We start from the raw sequence: 19,988 nt of genomic DNA, 5'->3' as shown, positions 1-19,988 counted from the left end.
AATAAGGTGGTTCAGACACAGCAAAATTCAAGAAAAATAACCTTCCAAGTAAACCCTCTAAACTTCAGCTCAACAAAACTCTGTGGCCCGTATCCTATCCCGCACCAAATCCTGCTCACCAATTATCCCAGTCCTTGCTGACCTGTGTTATCTCAACATCTCAAATTTATCATCAGCCTGGTGTTTAAATCCTTTCATGGCCTCGTCCCCATTTCTGTAACCTTCGCCAATCCTAAATCACCCCTCACTGCCCAATTCCCATTCCTCTGATTGTAGCCTCTTGAGACGTCACTTCCTTTTGCCCCACTATTTGAGGCCATGCCTTCAGCCGCCTTGGCTCCACACTCAAATTACCTCCCTTAACCTTGCTACCTTTCCACCACCTTCTCCTTTTTAAGACTCTCCTCAAACCCCATCTCTTTGACCAAGCTTTAGGTCACCCCACTAATATTTTAAAAAAATTTCCGAATACATCTCTAAGAAGTGCCTGGGGCCGTTTTTCTACTTTAAAAAGAAATAAAGTAAATGCAAGTTGTTATTCACAGCTAACTTCTCCAATCAGGCAAGCCTGCATATTTGCTCCCTGTGTCATCATTTCTAAGGCTCAACATGCCTTTTTAAATACTTAAAATTTCAGAAGCAGCAAATGTTTGCCAGTGGCTGCAATAGTTACTAGGACATGCCGTGAAAAACAAAAAGGTATTAAGTTTGGTATTGTATGCAGTAGAGTTCCAGACCTGGCTCGCGTTACCTCCCCATCTAGGGTTACCAACTCTGGTTGGACATATTCCTGGCCACTGCCCCAGCTCCACCATTGGTCTCCCAACCTGTCCATGCTCACAGCACACTCCCTTTCCCACATCAATAGAGAAGCAAACAGACTCTTCATTACTCGACTGCATCATTCTCAACTTCAGTCAAACAGCTCTCTTTCCCATTTTCACTTTTTTAATGACTAATAAAAAAAATGTTGAACTCTTGTTTAAGCACACAAATGTTTCAATGTCCCAATCATTTTTCTCCAGGATTGATCGCAGCTGTGGCCTGGAGTTCAATCATCAATTCCTGGAGACACCAGGACAATCCTGGAGGGTTGGCAACCCTATTCCCACCACTACTCGGAACAGGATTTATCAACAATTCAAAGGCCCATTAAATGCATCACTTCCACAAACCAACAAAACAACAGAATATATTTCATCTCCTGACGACAGGTTTCACTAAATGTGCCGCTGTTCTGGAATTCATATCTGACTTGCATTGCTTTCCTCAGTCTGTCATTTATGAGACTCAGCAACTCAAAAGAACCATCACATTCCAACACACAACGCGATAATCCCTATCTCCTCGTACCTTTAAAATTCTACTTGCAAGATATCCGTCCAGTTCCTTTTTAAAGCTATTTATTAGCAATACCAATTGCTTTGCTGGGTCTCTCCTTCATATCCACAATTTTTAGGAGGAAAACCGTCCTAATTTCAAGTTTCATGCTCACATACCAAGTTAAATAATCTGCTTGCCTACAATATCTATTGTACTTAGCATCTTAAAAACCTGCATCATATCCCCTCTCAATCTTCTCTCTATGAAAACGCAAGTCCTCCCGAGTCGTTTCATAGTTTACAGCCCCAAATCTCAGTTGAATCTTTTCCAGCACAATAGTTTTTATTTTTTAGATGCTCAAATTGCACAAAATATTCCAATCAGGACCTAACCAAAGATCCACACAGATTTATAGTCTATTTATAGTCAAGAGAAAAAGAACTTGCCATTTATCACCTTATCTCATCTGTCATAATACCCCAAGGCTCTTCGCATCATTAATTATTTTCAAGTTCAGTCACTATTGCTAGACAGACAATTGTGGCAGTTAAATTGCATGCAGCGTTTTACAAATAGAAATGAGATCATTACTAGTTAATGTTTTTTTAAATGATGTTGCTGAGGGAAGAATGTTGATCAGGAAAACTTCTTACAAACCTTCATATAGTGCCACAGGCTCAAAGGGCTCAAGTTTCGGCCTGAGTTGCTCCTATTTTTTTGAAGCAACTAGTTTAGAATGGAGCATCTTAGAAATTGCAATTCTCAGCATTTAGTTTGCTCCAGTTCTAGTGAGTTAGGACAAAAAAAAATTTCAAAAGGGGGCGTGTCCAGCCACTTACACCTGTTTTGCAAGTTTAGGCAGCGAAAACTTACTCCAAGCTAACTTAGAATGGAGTGTAGATTTTTGTATGCTCAGAAAAACCTTGCCTACACTTATAAATCAAGCGTAGGGAACGAGAGATGGGGGGGGGGGGGGGGGGGAGGGGGGGAGGAGGGAAGTTTACAAACATTAAACACTTCACTTTTACAAATAAAGAGCCATCATCAATAATAAATGATAAATAAATCAATAAATAAAAAATTTAAAAAATCAATCAATAAAAAATTACGTTTCTACTCACCGACAACAGCGTGCTGAGACGGGGCCCCCCCCAGTGTCTGTGTTTCTGACGGGAGGGGGGAACCGAAGCGGGACTTGAACGGGGGTGGTGGGGGGAGCTGAAGCTGAAGAGGAGGGAGGCCCGAGTCCGATCTTTGCCGCCCCAGTGAGCCCATTCGGCCAGGGCTAGGGGCAGCGTGCTTCGGGCCTCTCCCACACAGTCTCTGGGGCAAGGAGCTAGCGTGCATGTGCAGAGGTCCCGGCACTGTTTTCAGTGTCGGGACCTGGCTCCGCCCCCGACCCCTTGTGCTGCGCCACGCCGAGCACGAAGACGTCCTGAGGAGACTGGAGAATCACAAGGTAAGTTTTCGGCGCCCTTTTTCTTCCAGAAAGTCGGCGCACCTTATCGAGATGCGCCGTTTTTCCAGAGGACGGAAACTTGAGTCCTTTTAATGCTCACTTGAACTATTTTTTTTAAGAAAAAGATCTTGTCTGCCTTTTCAATGTCTCATCCGAAAAACAGTATTTCTGACAACATAACACTCCTCAGTAATGCACTGAAGGATCATCTTAGATTATATATTCAAATCTTAGAGGGGGGTTTAAACCACTGACCTTCTGACTCAAGAGTATTACCAACTGAGCCAAGCGGACACTTGTCCTCAAGGTACATCTCAACACGATTCAAGTCAAGAACTCAACATTGTCTGCAAACCTTCCAGAAATGGTCAGCAGACACATCCAAATCCTTTTTCACTTTAACTATTAAACATTCCTTAACACATGCAAAATGTCGGACTCGCAACCACGGAGTAATTGAGGCAAATAGCATAGATGCATTTATGGGGAAGCTGGATAAATGTGAGGGAGAAAGGAATAGAAGGATATGTTGATAGGGTGTGATGAAGTAGGGTGGAAGGAGGCTCGTGTGGAGTATGAAAACTGATATAGACGTGTTGGGGCAAATTACCCATTTCTGCGCTGAAAATATCGATGTAATTCAATCTACAATTTAGGTTCCCTGCACCAAACATGGATTGTTTTGCATTTATCCACATTAATATTAAACTCCCACTCCATAATCCATCTATTTACTTGTCCCATAACTCTTTAAATACCATTAGCTTCTCTTATATTGGTCATCAAAATCAGCAAACATTTTATTACAAGTACAGGTACAACGTCCAAAATCCAGAATCCTCGGGACTGAGTCCATTCCGGATTTTGGGTTTTCCAAATTTCAGACAAGAAAATCAATAGTCTGAAATCTTCGACCAAATCAGTGCCGGATTTTGAGGGGTGAGGGCCGAAATCTGGCAAAACCTGAAATCCAGCACAGATTCAGTCAAGGATTTCAGATTTCAGGCTTGATTTTCTTGTTTGAAATCCAGAGTCCTCGACCGAGTCCATGCCGGAATTTGAGTTTTACCTCAAAAATGTCCGGTTTTCAGACAATAATTCCAGATGACTCCATTAGCTATGCGCAAAATGTCCGGTTTTCGGACAATTCTGGTTTTCAGAAGTCCGGATTCGGGACGTTGCATCTTTATTACGTTCCTCCAAGCACGTACAAATATTATGAATGGTAGGAGGCCTAGAAGAAATCCATAAATCTCTACTGATAACTACATGCCAATCCCTTGCAGGATCTTTCCATTTGCTTTCCTAAAATGTTTGTTCATAAATTGTATGTAATTTTCTTCAAGTCTCAAAATTTGCTCCGTGCATGTAAAGTACATATTGGTTCTCTCATCATGCCTCACCCCCAAACAGCCCGGTTCTATTTAGGAGAGACCAATGCCACTCAAATTAACCGCCAAAAGGTGTGCAAGATTTACTTGGGAGTATGGGCTTATTGATTTTCCTTTCCTAACTCTTAAGATATTCATCTAACAGACAGCACAGCCGTGAACAGTATTTGAAAGGGGGGGTCGGGGGGAAATCATGAGCTTGTCACACTGACACAGGATTCCACTTACACCACCACTTATGCCCCAATTTATTTATAAAATGGCATGTTTGACATCAGAGCTATTATGCCTGCACTGTGTACATTCCTTACTGCCTACAGTACAATAGTCTTCAATTACAAAAATACTTCTTGGTATTTTTCCACGGACTTAATGCTAAAAAATAAACATTGTTTCCTGAGTATTTTAATAATCATTTGGTGTTTAATTCAATCCTGTTTCCTGCCCAAATTATTTTTGGCAGCTGGAAAAGTGAATCACAGGGAATGTTTTTAGAAAAAATATTACACAAACAGTTTGGATAGTGTCTCTTTAAACTCCCAGATTCTGGTGTTCCCTAGTACCGCTTCCCCAGGACACAGAACAAAAAGTACGTTTTACATAGCTCACATTACTGTTAATACCAAGCAAACAAACAAACATTTGATAAGTGCCACACCTTCCTACTCATTGCCTCATACTCCCACTGACTCATGATCACATTCCATCTCCATCTAGAAAATAAAATACCTTCATAACTGCACTCTGCTTCGGTCATTCAAAACTTCAAAACTACATTTTTCATAGCATAGCATAAATAGTCAACACCTCTAGCAAGAATGAGGACTAATTAATTGGTATCTAGTGGTGGTGAAGACAGAGGAATGTTGGGAGAACTCCCTACTGTTCTTTGAATAGTGCCATGGAATCTTAAATGTCATCTCAACCACCAGAAATGGCACTGGTCCCTCTTAACTAGAAATGGGCTGTTTGAGGGTGAGGCATAAAGAGAAAGAGCCAATAATTACTTTACATGCACAGAGCAAATTTTCAGACTTGAAGAAAATTAAAATTCAGGAAATTTATGGACAAACATTTTAGGAAAGGGTCATCCAAAAGACGGCACCTCCAACAACGCAGCACCCTGCACTTGAGTGTCAGCCTAAATTATATCTTCACGTACTAGAGTGAACACATAACCTTCCGACTTACTACCAACTGCTCCAAGCCAACACTAAGGTTTAGGAGTTAAAAGGAGGAAAAGTGTCAAATAGTCTTTGTAGATTTCAAATCAATACTTTGGACTAATTCTTTATCGAAGAACCTGTAGTTGTCCTGAAAAAGCACTTTCCTTGCAAATGTTGGAAAATAATCAGAAATGAAACTATATTTTAAAATTGTATTTTACTGTAGTACAGAAATAGTTACAAGTATAAGGGGGATAAAGTGTTGATGGGTTGATAGTTTCAGTATCAAGCACTAGAATCTTAACCAAAAGGAATTTCAATTCAATTTGGGGTCTCAGAAGTCATCTGGATTCATCTATTCTTATGTGGACAGGTTGCTAGTTTTTGGCCACAAAGATTCGTCTTCACTGCAAGGGGTGAAAAGGAATGGGAAAGTGTTACAGGCACAACCCTGCACCTTAGAAACCCACTCCTTTTGACAATCATGCAGCAACATTAATGGTAAATACACAAAGGCAAACGGCAATGTAGAAATGCAATGAAGAATCCTTGTCGGTGACATTTCAGCAAAACGCCTTGGCTGGGTCCCACCTTCAGGGCATTCAGAGGTGATGGAGAGGAATATTTCTATCCACTTTGTAGGTAAAAGATATTCATGGTTCGAATGAGCTGGTTTTGACATTACACAAAAGTAATTATCGTCTATTTTTAAGTCACAGCTTAAACTTCAGAAGGTTTTGCTCCCAAACTCCACTGTTTTTGAAGCAATTTAACAGCACTTCAACAGAATGGATTTGTAAATGTGCTAAATTTGACCATTTAAGATTTTTCAATAGTTTTTGATCTATAGCTTCCATATGTAACAGAACAAGGTTGCTTCTCAGAGGTTTGATTTGTGTTGTTCTTACCGGAGCAGCAGTTCCTTTGGGAGTTTCTTGTTTATCACAGCTTCATCGTTGTTCGAGAACATCTAGAAAACAGAGGGTTAGTGTTAGAACATGCCAGGAGCAAAACAAAATTTAAACAAACGAGAATGGAAACCAACGCGGGGGCTCCATTCTCTACTCACTGCCACGTAAAGTTGCAACAGTGGGGATGGGGACCACGGAATTGATAGTGACCATTTCAAACAAGGATTATTCAGTAGTCCAGCAGGCCTCAGAACCAGCAGCAGTTGAGCGTTTGCACTACCATGTGAAAGGCAAACTTGAATCATTACCTCATCCACCCTTGATCAAGGTTAAAAGAGGAAAAATTGATTAAAAAAAAATTCAGCTGTTGCACACGAACAAAAAATATGTAGCTCAGCAATATGGAAGCTTAGGTGTAATCCTGGCTTTCTGTGTCCCAAGGTCTCATCTGGGCTATCTTATTTGTCAGTTGAAAAAAAACATTACAAGGCACTGATCTTACCTCCCAATCCAGACTCTTTCAGCTCAGAAATGACCAATTTTCTATATCTATATAACATAATAATATAGATAAATAGAGGGATAATGTATGAAGCACAAGGATTTAATTTTTTTTTAAATTTAAAGTTTACTGCAACGCCAGAGCACAGTAGGTCCCATTCCCCTCCCCAGGCACAGCGCAGTGCCCGTTAAAATGGTCAGCCTGTTTCTATAGGACATTCTGATCGTAAACTTAAAAGTACAAAGCTGTGATATCTTCTTGGTCAGTCATTCAAGTTGGCAAGCTCTGCAGAGAGCAAGGACCTTCAGATCTCAACTATAAAAAAAGATTGGCTCAAATATCATTCATAAAACAACGGATCACAACAGAACAAGTAGTGATCTGGGCACTGAACACAAGCAAAAACTATCAATAATCAGCAGTTGGCCAACAGTGATCAATAAAACGACGAGCGAGAAGGGGAACCAATGACAATATTCAAAATATTTATTTGAAAATTATTTTGGCTGTTATTTTATTTTGTCATCAATTTGAAGGCAAATATAAGGTGTTAACAGCAGCAACTCACATTCAAAAAAAAAATCACAATACACAGAAAAGTCACTAAACTAGCCCAAAGTCATTTTATCAGTGTTTGAATCTCTTCAACAATGTTTCCCTCCAAATGCTGAGGACTTCCCATGGGTGGGTAAGTGGAGCTGAGTCCACGGCCAGATCAGCCGTGATTTTGTTGGGTGGCGGAGCAGGCTCGAGTGGCTAGATGGCCTACTCCTGTTCCTAATTCTTATGCTGTTATGTTCTTATTAATGTTGGGGAAGTCCAGAACCAGGGGTCACAGTCTAAGGATAAGGGGTAAGCCATCTAGGACTGAGATGAGGAGAAACTTCTTCACCCAGAGAGTGGTGAACCTGTGGAATTCTCTACCGCAGAAAGTTGTTGAGGCCAATTCACTAAATATATTCAAAAAAGAGTTAGATGTAGTCCTTACTACTAGAGGGATCAAGGGGTATGGCGAGAAAGCAGGAATGGGGTACTGAAGTTGCATGTTCAGCCATGAAGTCATTGAATGGCGGTGCAGGCTCGAAGGGCCGAATGGCCTACTCCTGCACCTATTTTCTATGTTTCTATGTTTCTATTAGCTACCCTGATGAACAGCTCAGCTACTGTGGCAGACAGCAACATCCAGATTCCACTAAAATCATGCTGTGACTGCAACTCCCAAAGTGCTGCTTACGGCTTGCTTTCTTTCAGACTCGGTCAAACACTATTAAGAGTCAGAAGTGTGGGCCTGTACAATACACTAGGATTTGTTTTATGACATCTCACATTAAGACTGGGCATTCATTAAGTGTGCCAGGACATGCTGTTCGTAAGCTCCACCTCCTTCGCCCACCAACAACGGAACAAGACAGACAGCACGGAAACCTCAATGCCATTGTTGGGACCAGTGAATCCCGTGACATTACAGGGAACTTGTCACAACTCATGAATTATTACTATCTTGAGATGCAACTGTACAATGCACAAGGAGTTCATAGCACTCCAGCACTGCTAAAGTTGTTTATGAATAATGTCTACATTAAACTTCCTTTTGTGCAAGTGAAAACACAACTGTGCAGGGATCCAAACAACAATAAATAAATTGGTGTTTCTCAGCAGATGTACAGATATATACATATTAAGTGCAGGACAGGTACACCACCAGGAAATGGCAGCAGGGAGAAGAAAGTTTGAACAGAGTGTTGCTTTGGCCATTCTTGCACATCTCTCAATCTGTCTGCTCAGGGTGCAGGCGAGGTGGCCCACAGGGGAAGTCTGCAAACAGGTTGCTGACATCTCTTGATCACAGTCACTGTGTGGCCACACAAAATTAGAGGGGAGCAGGAAGGATTTCACACTCAAATCAAAAATATATATCTGGGTTACTGATCGAGTGCAAGTCTGCATAGAAAGCAATGCCTCTAGGCACTGGATTTGCTCAGAGAAATTAGAATATTGAAGGTTTTATTTTTTCAATCACTTTTTCCTATTTCACATTTTTTGCATTCTTTCCATTTTCCTTTTCGACTACTTCTAGTTTTTTTGTTTTATTTCGAACAAAAGTAAACATTAATTCTACCCCTCCTCCCTCTGAATCTAGCAGAGACTCCGTGAATATTTCCTTTTGCTCCTGGCCTAAAAATAGCAAGACCACTGACCTCAGAACAGTGGAATTTTTGACCCCTGCAGTGAAAGTGGCTTCAATTATAAAGTCTGTTGGAGTAGCCAACATCAGATTTACAGCTCACTGGTGTGCTGCAGTTTATAACAGACACGCACACAGTACACATTAACCTGGCTAAAATCCTGCAGGTCCGTCATTTGCATTTCAGCCCATTGCCAACATGCTGTAGAAAATTCCCATCTTTGGACAAATCTTCCCAAACCAGCCATTATGCTTATCCAGTTCCTCCTCCATTATAGTTGACACAGGACACTTGACTTAAGATACTTTTCATTTGGATTACAGGAGCCCAGTGTCCACAAAGCCACTCCCAATGCTCTGGCTGTTAAATCTATTTTCCACAGCAGCAGACACATTGAGCAAGGCTCCGAGAGTCTGAAGTAAAAGACAAATGTAAAAGCAGCTAGTGGAGCTTCAAATACCTTACCCTGCAGCTCCAAGATAAATGCAGGCTTCAGATCTCATTACAACCTTGGTCCAAGCATGAATTCCAAAGGTGAGGTGAGATTGACTGCCCTTGAAATCAAGGCAGCATTGACCAAGAATGGCATCAAGGAGCCCTAGCAAAATTTAAGTGAATGGGAATCAAGGGGAAAACTATCCGCTGGCTGGAGTCATACTTGGCACAAAGGAAGATAGTTGCGGTTGTTGGAGGGAAATCATCCCAGCCCCACGACATCGCTGCAGGAATTCCTCAGGGCAGCATCCTAGGCTCAACCATCTTCAACTGCTTCATCAATGACCTTCCCTCCATCATAAGGTCAGAAGTGGGGATGTTTGCTGATGATTGTAGTGTTCAGTTCCATTCGCATCTCCTCAGAAAATGAAGCAGTCCATGCCCACATGCAGCAAGACTTGGATAACATTCAGGTTTGTGCTGATAAGTGGCAAGTTACATTCGTGCCACAAAAGTGCCAGGCAATGACCACCTCCTCTTGATATTCAACGGCATTACAACTGCCGAATCCCCCACCATCAACATCCTGCGGGTCACCATTGACCAGAAACTTAACTGGACCAGCCACATAAATACTGTGGCAACAAGAGCGAGTCAGAGGCTAGGTATTCTGCAGCGAGTGTCTTGCCTCCTGACTCCCCAAAGCCTTGTCACCATCTACAAGTCATGAGTGTCATGGAATACTCTCCATCTGCCTGTATGAGTCCAGCTCCAACAACACTCAAGAAGTTCGATACCATCCAGGACAAAGCAGCCCACTTGATTGGCACCCCATCCATCACCTTAAACATTCACTCCGTGTGCCATCTACAAGATGCACTGCAGCAACTAGTCATGGCTTCTTCAGCATCTCCCAAACCCACGACCTCTACCACCTAGGACAACAACAAGTATTTATATAGCACCTTTAACTTAGTGAAACATCCCAAGGCGTTTCACTGAAGTATTAAGTGATAAAAAATTTGACACCGAGCCACATAAGTAGAAATTAGCGCAGGTGACCAAAGGTTTGGTCAAAGAGCAGAGTGACTATTTATACTAGGTTTTGTGTCATCTTCTGCGCATTGAACTCCACCCTTTTTTTGAGCATGGGCCCTCAATTCGGTTGCACATGCGCAGTGCAACGTCCGAGGAAGCCGGAAGCGAGACAGAGAGATAGCCACGTGGAGCTGCTTCTAGCAGTTAGATTTTTGCAACATTTTCGCGGCCTTCTGTGGGAGAGAAAACATCGGAGGTAGTCGGGGAGGGAGGGAGGGAGACAGAGACACAGAGGAGAGAGAGAGAGAGAGAGAGAGAGAGAGAGAGAGAGAGAGAGACAGACAGACAGACAGACAGAGAGAGACAGAGACACAGAGGAGAGAGAGAGAGAGAGAGGCTGGGGGAGGGAGAAGGGAAGCGAGAGAGGGGATCAGAGGAGAGAGAAGGAACTCAGGGAAGACGGATCACGTTCTTCCAACCCCCCTTTACACCCACACCCGATTTCTTGACAAGCTCAGTGTGTGTGTGACAAGGAACATCCTTGGAGTGGATGAAATCCAGAAGTTACCCAATAAAGCTGTTAACAATCTGTAACCCACATACATTTTGAGGGCGGGAGGGGGCGATAGTAAGGAACTTTGGCTAGGAGAGGCATGAACTTAGGCTGGGGGGGGGTAAAGGAACTTGGGCTGGGATGGAGGAACTCTATCCTGTCTGGGGTCTGAAGTCAGAATGGCTCAAATTACACTTGACAAAAGTAATTCAGAACTTGGGCTGGGTGGTTCCAATTAGACATTCCAGAGAAACTTCTGGGTGTGGCTTATCCTCCAAGGGGACCACTCAATCAGGTCATGTGAACATGGAGAACCTATCAGAGCATTTTCTAGTGCAAATAGCAATGTCTGGCAAAGAGGGCAGCAGGCACATGGGAGCATCATCGCCTGCAAGTTCCCCTCTAAATTATACACCATCCCAACTTGGAAATATATCGCCTTTCCTTCATCGTTGCTGGGTTAAACTCCTGGAGCTCGCTCCTTCACCACATGGACTGCAGCGGTTCAAGGCGGCGGCTCACCACCACCTTCTCCAGGGCAATTAGGAACGGGCAATAAATGCTGGCCTTGCCAGTGACGCACTCATCCCAGAACAAATAATTAAAAAAATAAGGCTGCAGTGCCACCTCTGGAAGCATGCAGATTGGAGAACCACCTCAAAAAAAGGGTTTCTCCCCACCTCCACCAAATTGCTCAAAGCTGAACTGGGCAGTAATGAACACCTGCTGGCTGCCACTATCAGTAGAGTATTTCTGCTGCTTGACCCAAGTTAGTTCTGTCCACTGGCAGGAGGGTCAATAAACAAATTTAAGACAATTGGCAAAAGATAGGGAGAGGAGAAAATTTTTTTTTAAATGTAGAGAATTATGATCTGAAATGCGCTGCCCAAAAGGATGCTGGGAAGCAAATGCAGTAGTAACTTTTAAAAGGGATTTGGATATATACTTCAAAAGGAAACATGCAAGGTTATGGGGAAAGAGCAGGAGACTAATTGGATGGGTCTTTTGAAGAGCCGGCACAGGCATAATGGGCTGTAGAATCATAGGGCCCAAGTTTCCACACGATAAAAAACGGGCGCCCCTCCGAGCTGGGCGCCCGTTTTTCACGCCGAAAACGGCGCCTAAAAAAAAAAAATCGCGATTCTGGAGCGTTCTGCAGCTCCTTGCCTGTTTGGCGCGGCGCCCAGGGGGGGCGAAGCCTACACTCGCGCCGATTTTGTAAGTGGGAGGGGGCGGGTACTATTTAAATTAGCTTTTTTCCTGCTGAAAAAAACATTGGCACTCGGCCATTTTTGTAGTTCTTTGTAGCTGTTTAATTTTTGAACATTTTTTTAATAAAAGCACATTGCCATCAGCACATCAGCACTTGCAGCCTTCTCAGTCTCCCCTCCTCCCCCCCGCGGGAAGAACGGGCGCCTCCTACCCCCCCCTCCCCCGCGGGAAGAACGGGCGTCTCCTTCTCTCCCCCCCCCCCCCCCCCCCGCGGGAAGAACGGGCGTCTCAGGCTGACTGCAGCATTCTCCGTGCCTGAAGCACTTTCACACAGGTAGGAAGATGGTTTATTTAATCTTTTCTTTGCTTATAAATGTTTATTCAGGTTGGATTTATTTGTATAATATTTGTAGAAGTATAAATAAGGATTTATTGTAGAATTTAATGAGTTCCCTTCCCCCCCCGCCCCCGTTCTGGACGCCTAATTTGTAACCTGCGCCTGATTTTTTTAATGTGTAGAACAGGTTTTTTCAGTTCTACAAAAATCTTCACTTGCTCCATTCTAACTTAGGTTGGAGTACGTTTTCACTGTGGAAACTTTGAAATCAGGCGTCAGTGGCCGGACACGCCCCCTTTTGAAGAAAAAATTCTGATCCAAAGTAGAACTGTTCTATCTGACTAGAACTGCAGAAAAAAAAATGTGGAGAATTGCGATTTCTAAGATAGTCCGTTCTCCACCAGTTGCTCCTAAAAATCAGGCGCAAATCATGTGAAAACTTGGGCCCATAGAATGATTACTGCACAACAGGAGGCCCTATGGCCCATCGAGTCCATGCTGGCTCTCTGCAAGAGCACTTCAGTTAGTCCCACTGCCTTGTCCTTTCTCGAAGTCCTGCAAAATTTTTTCCTTCAGGTACTTATCCAATTCCCTTTTCTCAGGTGCAATTTAATCTGCCTCCACCCTTTCAGGCAGTGCATTCCAGATCCTAACCACTCACTGCGTAAAAAAGTTTTTCCTCATGTCACTTTTGGTCCTTTCTGCCAATCACCTTAAATCTCTGTCCTCTGGTTCTCGACCATTCCGCCAATGGGAACAGTTCCTCTCGATCTACTCTGTCTAGACCCCTCATGATTTTGAACACCTCCATCAAGTCTCCTCTCAACCTTCTCTGCTCCAAGGAGAACCACCCCAGCTTCTCGAGTTTATCCACGTAACTGAAGTCCCTCATCCCTGGAACCACTCTCATAAATCTTTTCTATACCCTCTCGAAAGCCTTCACATCCTTCCTAAAGAGTGGTGCTCAGAACTGGACATAATACTCCTGTTGAAACCGAACCAGTGTTTTATAAAAGGTTTATCATAGTTTCCTTGCTTTTGTAATCTACGCTTGTGCACCTCAATTTATAAAGCCCAGGATTCTGTATGCATCTTTAACCGCTTTCTAACCTGCTCTGCCATCTTCAACGATTTGTGCACATGCACCCCCTTTAGAATTGTACCCTTTAGTTTATATTGCCTCTCCTCGTTCTTCCTACCAAAATGTATCATTTGCACTTTTCTAGCTTGAATTTCATCTGCCATGTCTGCCCACCCCACCAGCCTGTTTATGTTCTCTTGAAGTCTATACGCCTCACTGTGTTCACTATACTTCCATGTTTTGTCTCATCTGCAAATTTTGAAATTGTGCCCTATACACTCATGTACAAGTGATAGAGAATTCAAGCTCTGCAGCCTGGCTGCAGTTTTGAGAAAACACAGACCACATTGCATTAAGTCATCAAGCAACTTGACATTTTAGGACCTTGGGTAGCGAGCCAATTAGAAACATAGATACATAGAAAATAGGTGCAGGAGTAGGCCATTCGGCCCTTCTAGCCTGCACCGCCATTCAATGACTTCATGGCTGAACATGCAACTTCAGTACCCCATTCCTGCTTTCTCGCCATACCCCTTGATCCCCCTAGTAGTAAGGACTTCATCTAACTCCTTTTTTAATATATTTAGTGAATTGGCCTCAACAACTTTCTGTGGTAGAGAATTCCACAGGGTCACCACTCTCTGGGTGAAGAAGTTTCTCCTCATCTCGGTCCTAAATGGCTTACCCCTTATCCTTAGACTGTGACCCCTGGTTCTGGACTTCCCCAACATTGGAAACATTCTTCCTGCATCTAACCTGTCTGAATCCATCAGAATTTTAAACGTTTCTATGAGTCCCCTCTCATTCTTCTGAACTCCAGTGAATACAAGTCCAGTTGATCCAGTCTTTCTTGATTTGTCAGTCCCGCCATCCCGGGAATCAATCTGGTGAACCTTGGCTGCACTCTCTCAATAGCAAGAATGTCCTTCCTCAAGTTAGGAGACCAAAACTGTACACAATACTCCAGGTGTAGCCTCACCAAGGCCCTGTACAACTGTAGCAACACCTCCCTGCCCCTGTACTCAAATCCCCTCGCTATGAAGGCCAACATGCCATTTGCTTTCTTAACTGCCTGCTGTACCTGCATGCCAACCTTCAATGACTGATGTACCATGACACCCAGGTCTCGTTGCACCTCCCCTTTTCCTAATCTGTCACCATTCAGATAATAGTCTGTCTCTCTGTTTTTACCACCAAAGTGGATAACCTCACATTTATCCACATTATTCTTCATCTGCCATGCATTTTCCCACTCACCTAACCTATCCAAGTCACTCTGCAGCCTCATAGCATCCTCCTCGCAGCTCACACTGCCACCCAACTTAGTGTCATCCGCAAATTTGGAGATACTACATTTAATCCCCTCGTCTGAATCATTAATGTACAGTGTAAACAGCTGGGGCCCCAGCACAGAACCTTGCGGTACCCCACTAGTCACTGCCTGCCATTCTGATTAAAGGTTAACAGACTATCAATTGAGCCAATAAGGTCAAAGGCGGCGAGTTCTTTTCTGTAAATTGAACCAGGTATAAGTACAGCCATTTTGGCCATGTGGTCTCAGAACGACAAAGGCCTGGCTTAAAGCCAGAAGCTTGTTGCCGTTGCCAGAATAAAGTTACATTAAAACTACAACCGGAGTTCGTATTTCATTGGGAATTAAGAGATCTAACAATTTTGGCGTCACGAACACGATCGCTGAGGGAAGAAACTGAATTTTGGACATCGGACCTACATACTGAGGTAAGGACATCTCTTTTTTAAAAAGTCCTCGGTCAAAAGTCTAAATTTGCCTCTCCTTCTACGCGATTCCGAAAGCCTCCGGTTTGCGAACCCTCCAGTTGGTAGTCGGCTCGAGATCCCATAGACGTCTAACTTCGACGGTGTGTTAGTTAATTAATCACCGACCCACTGATCGGCTGGAAAGCCTATGACTCGAGACCCCAGTAAAGAAATCCGTATTATGGCAGCAGGAGATAAGAGCAAAGAATTGCCTACAACTGTAAAAGGTGGGCAGGCACCACCTGAAGTTTTGCGAGATGAAATCCTCGAACAGTTGAAAGAATACATAGAGCAACAATTCAACTTATCTAAAACCTGTATTAAGATCGGACAAAAGTAATGAACCTCCAAAGAACAATGGTCCTTGGACGAGATTAAAAGGGTCTGGGGAAAAACGACCCGTATGAAAAATAAAGAGCGAACTAGATGGTCCCTAGCCGTTATGGGACCGATCCGAAAGCGGAATGAAATTATAATGCGTTCCCAACATGATCGAGAACTGACCAGTACAAAGGACCAATTGCAAGCTGTTTGTGCACAGCTGCGACAGAAAAGACTTGAACTTGAAAAGTCGGAAGCGGAAGTTAAAAATCTTTAATTTCACCTTTAAGAATGGAAAAAATCATTAGGTCAAGAGACAGTAATAGGAAAAGGAAAATGTATCGGTCAATTCCCATGGCACCCATGTTTGGATAAATTAAAAGCGCAAACCCGAGGACACGACCGAGGAATAGATACGGATTCTGAATCCTCTGACGATACAGGGTCGGAGGATGAAGAATTAGGGGCGTGCTTTGCCCCATTTAAAAAAAGATGAGTTGTAGTCAAATCAGAAGAGACTGCGGATGAAGGCGGAACCAAAAAAACGAGGAAAAGGGTGTATGCAGAATATTTAGTTCATGATCTGGCAGGCCCAGAGAAAATTGATAAATGGTCCAAGGAATTGCCCAATCCAAAGAAAGGGAGAGTAAAAACGTGGAACCAATTGGACCGCTTAAGAAATATATATCAACTTCATCCCTGGGACGGAGTGCAAATTTTGACCACAATGGTGCCAAAAACACAGGTAAGAAAATTGCACGACAAGGTAGAAGCAGCTTTGGGGCAGGATGAGCAAGAATTAGACGCAGGATGGGAGGCAATTAAACACTGGCTGCAAGCCTTCAGTCCAGCTAAGACAGACTAGGGAAAAATTGCAGCCTGCCAACAGAAAGGAACAGAGGAGGTCCTGGAGTATGACGAGCGGTTTAGATGCACGTGGCTAGAACATTCAGGTATGAATAATACGGATGAGGAAATGGATAGAACAAGTGTTTGGACCCCTGAAAGCAGCTTTCGTGGCAGGTCTAAAGCCAGAACTGTCCAAAATGCTTAAGGTAGTGTTACCGGACTGGGAAGGTAGAGGAACTACCTTTGCAGCATTGGTGGATCGATGTAACCAATTAGATCGGGATATGGAGCTAAAGTCCGAGCCCTGGAGGCTGTGGGATGGAAATCCCAGGATTCCGATAAACAGTTATTAGGAAAATTACCCGGAAAATGTCATTATTGTGGGAAAGAAGGTCACTGGGCCAAGACGTGCAGGGCAAAATAGAAAGGTCATGGCCGGGGAAGAGGACGCAGCCAGGGATACAATTCAGCCAACAAACCAGGCTTGTCACAAGATAACGACCTCATAGAAGCATTTAAGCGACTGACAATACAACAACAGAAGGAGTTACTTGGGATAGCAAAAAACGATTAGAGCCCACCCTGGTCCACCTCCTCACACTAATACAACAAAGGGGAGATGGGCTATATATAAGGATATGGACTGTCTTTTAGACACAGGGGTGGAATTAACATGCTTACCCCTATAATAGAGACTTTTTGCCGTTGGATGGTAGGGCACGTACAGCCTATGGAGTTGGGGGCCATAAAATGGAAATTAAAAAGGACAACACCGGTACTTATAGGGCTGAGTCCACATGAACTAACCACGCCGATCTGGATAGGCCCAGTAAATCAGCCCCTTTTGGGAATGGACGTTCTAATCCAAGTAGACTCATCGTTGCATTTCGAGGATGGTCGGGTGACATGGTCAATTAGAACTTTGAAGAAGAATTGAAGGAACACCCGATATGGGCTAAAGATAAAAACGATTGTGGCCTACTCTAGATGGAGCCTGCGTCATTTACAGGGACCAAGCCTCCATGCACTAAACAGTATCCTATCAGTCCAACTGCCATCGCGGGAATCTTACCGGTTATTCAGCAATTGGAGAAACAAGGGGTGCTTATTAAAACGCATAGCTCCTCCAATAGCCCCGTGTGGCCGGTACAGAAATCTAATTAGACTTGCCGTTTGACTGTCGATTATAGGAAAGCTAACCAGTGTATTGATCAAAAAGCTCCTTTGGTCGCAGATCCCTCCAACATTTTTAATGCCCTCAAACCGGAACATAAATATTTCTCGGTTATCGCTATGGCCAACGGATTTTGGTCAGTGCCTCTGGCACCGGAGGTTCGACAGTGGTTTGCTTTCACGGTCCAAGGACAACAGTATACTTGGACCCGGTTACCGCAGGGTTTCCACAACAGCCCTACGGTATTCCACATGGCTTAACAAAGCCATTTGCGAGAATTACCTCCCCTGTCATCCAGTCATCCAATATGTAGACGATATCCTGCTAGCGTCAAACACGGAAGAACAGCATGAACAAGATTTACGAGCTTTGCTGGACCACCTTTGGCTGAAAGGACATAAAGCCAGCATCGACAAAGCACAAATATCCCAAGAAGAGGTTATATACCTGGGACAAAAGATTTCACAAGGAAAGAGAGAACGTACCCAGGATAGAACTGCAGCCATTCCGGCTGCTAAAAAACCCACCACTATTCAGGAACTAAGGTCTTTTTTGGGATTGTGTAACTTTAACAGAAATTGGATTGACTCCTTCACACAGCTTGCTCAGCCATTGAATGATATTTTAAAGGGGAAATGTGCCTCTGAAGAAGCCATCACCCTCACTAAGGAACAGCAAGAGGCCTTCCTGAGTTTGAAAAAGGCTTTGTGTTCGGCATCGGCTCTGGAAATCCCCGACAGTGGTAAGCCATTTACCCTGTTTGTCCATGAGAAAGAAGAATATATGACAGCTATATTGACACAAGAACATGGGGATCGGCAAAGACCTATTGGGTATTATTCGGCAAAACTGGATGCGGTAGCCCTCGGATGGGGAAGTTGCCTAAAGGCCATGGAAGCTACATGTCGAGCGGTAATGATCACTGTGGGTTAGTCCTCGACCAAAAGCTGATTGTCAAGTGTCCCCACACCATACATGCTTTGCTGTCTATGAATAGAATGTCTCAGGTGACGGCAGCTAGATGGACCCGCTGGTCAGCAGTTTTGGAAGCTCCTAATCTCCATATCGTCCGGGCCAGCCCGGTTAATCCCGCAACTATGCTCCCGATGTCAGAATAGAGGGAGCAAGAGGGGGGAGAATGTGAAGAGCATGACTGCGTGGAGATTTTAAAAGAAACAGAAGAAGCAGCCTTAGCAGCAGAGGAGCCTCTGCACAACCCAGACCTCATCCTGTTTACAGATGGTTCCTCCTTTGTTGACAATGGTACCAGAAAAGCAGGATGGGCAGTTACAACCTTATATGAGGTAGTGGCAAAAGGATGTTTACCCTCAGGAACGTCAGCACAACAGGCCGAGTTACGGGCCCTGTCAGAAGCATGTCGAATAGCAGAAGGACAGACAGCTAATGTCTACACAGATTCGCGTTATGCTTTTGGAGTCGCTCACGATTTTGGTCTGTTATGGCGGAAAAGGGAATTCCTCACTGCTGCTGGTACACCTATCCGAAATGGAAAAGAAGTCCGAGACTTACTAGAGGCCATACAATTACCTCAGGAAGTGTCCATCCTGAAGTGTAAGGCCCATACCAAGGAAAATACCACAGAAGCACAGGGAAATGCCCTAGGCGACCAGGTAGCTAAAGATGCCGCCTCACAGGGCGTTCCTCCAGAAGAACCAACACAGGTGTGCAGATTGAAAGCACTCAGGACTCTGACACGAGACCTTCAAACAATGCAAGGAGAGTGCTCCAGAGAGGAAAAATGGACATGGATTGAGGCAGGAATTAAGCTATATGAAGATGGTGTCTGGAGACAAAGAGTTACCGACAAGCCAATCGCGCCACAAGCACTTATGCCTTTTTTAGTCCAACAGATCCAATCGTGGGGACACTTGGCCTCACAACAAATGATGGCACGGTTCCAGAAAAGCTGGTGGGGTCGGGGATTTAAAAAACATGCTCAGCTGGTAGCAGACCGCTGTGTGGTCTGCCAGAAAAATAATTCTGGACCCAAAATAATTCTGAGGCCCCTGCCCCTGTCGGACCATTCCAGCATCTGCAGGTTGATTATATATCTCTTCCTTCATGCCAAGGATACACTAACATTCTTGTCATGGTCGACAGATTCTCTAGATGGGTAGAAGCTGTCCCAACTGAAAGAGCCACAGCCAATCACACTGCAAAGGTCTTGTGTAAGGATTACATTCCCCCATGGGGAGTCCAGAGTAGCATTGACTCAGATCAGGGAACACATTTCACAGGTGCCGTCTGCCA

At 43.9% G+C, this 19,988-nt stretch overlaps 1 protein-coding gene across 5 annotated transcripts in view; it reads right to left on the bottom strand.

The window, feature by feature from the left end:
- Positions 1-19,988, bottom strand: part of LOC139233964 (F-box/LRR-repeat protein 20) — a 177,421-nt gene that overhangs the window by 98,367 nt on the left and 59,066 nt on the right. For all 5 annotated transcript variants that reach the window (XM_070864674.1, XM_070864672.1, XM_070864669.1 and 2 more), the window contains one exon: positions 6,248-6,309. In XM_070864674.1, the coding sequence (XP_070720775.1) occupies positions 6,248-6,309 (62 nt within the window). The remainder of the gene's footprint in view (positions 1-6,247; positions 6,310-19,988) is intronic.

Source organism: Pristiophorus japonicus, chromosome 21 (assembly GCF_044704955.1).
Source record: "Pristiophorus japonicus isolate sPriJap1 chromosome 21, sPriJap1.hap1, whole genome shotgun sequence".
NCBI classification, from domain to species: Eukaryota; Metazoa; Chordata; class Chondrichthyes; family Pristiophoridae; genus Pristiophorus; species Pristiophorus japonicus.
Note: the sequence above shows the minus strand (reverse complement) of the source record. Positions and strands in the feature narration are given on the sequence as shown.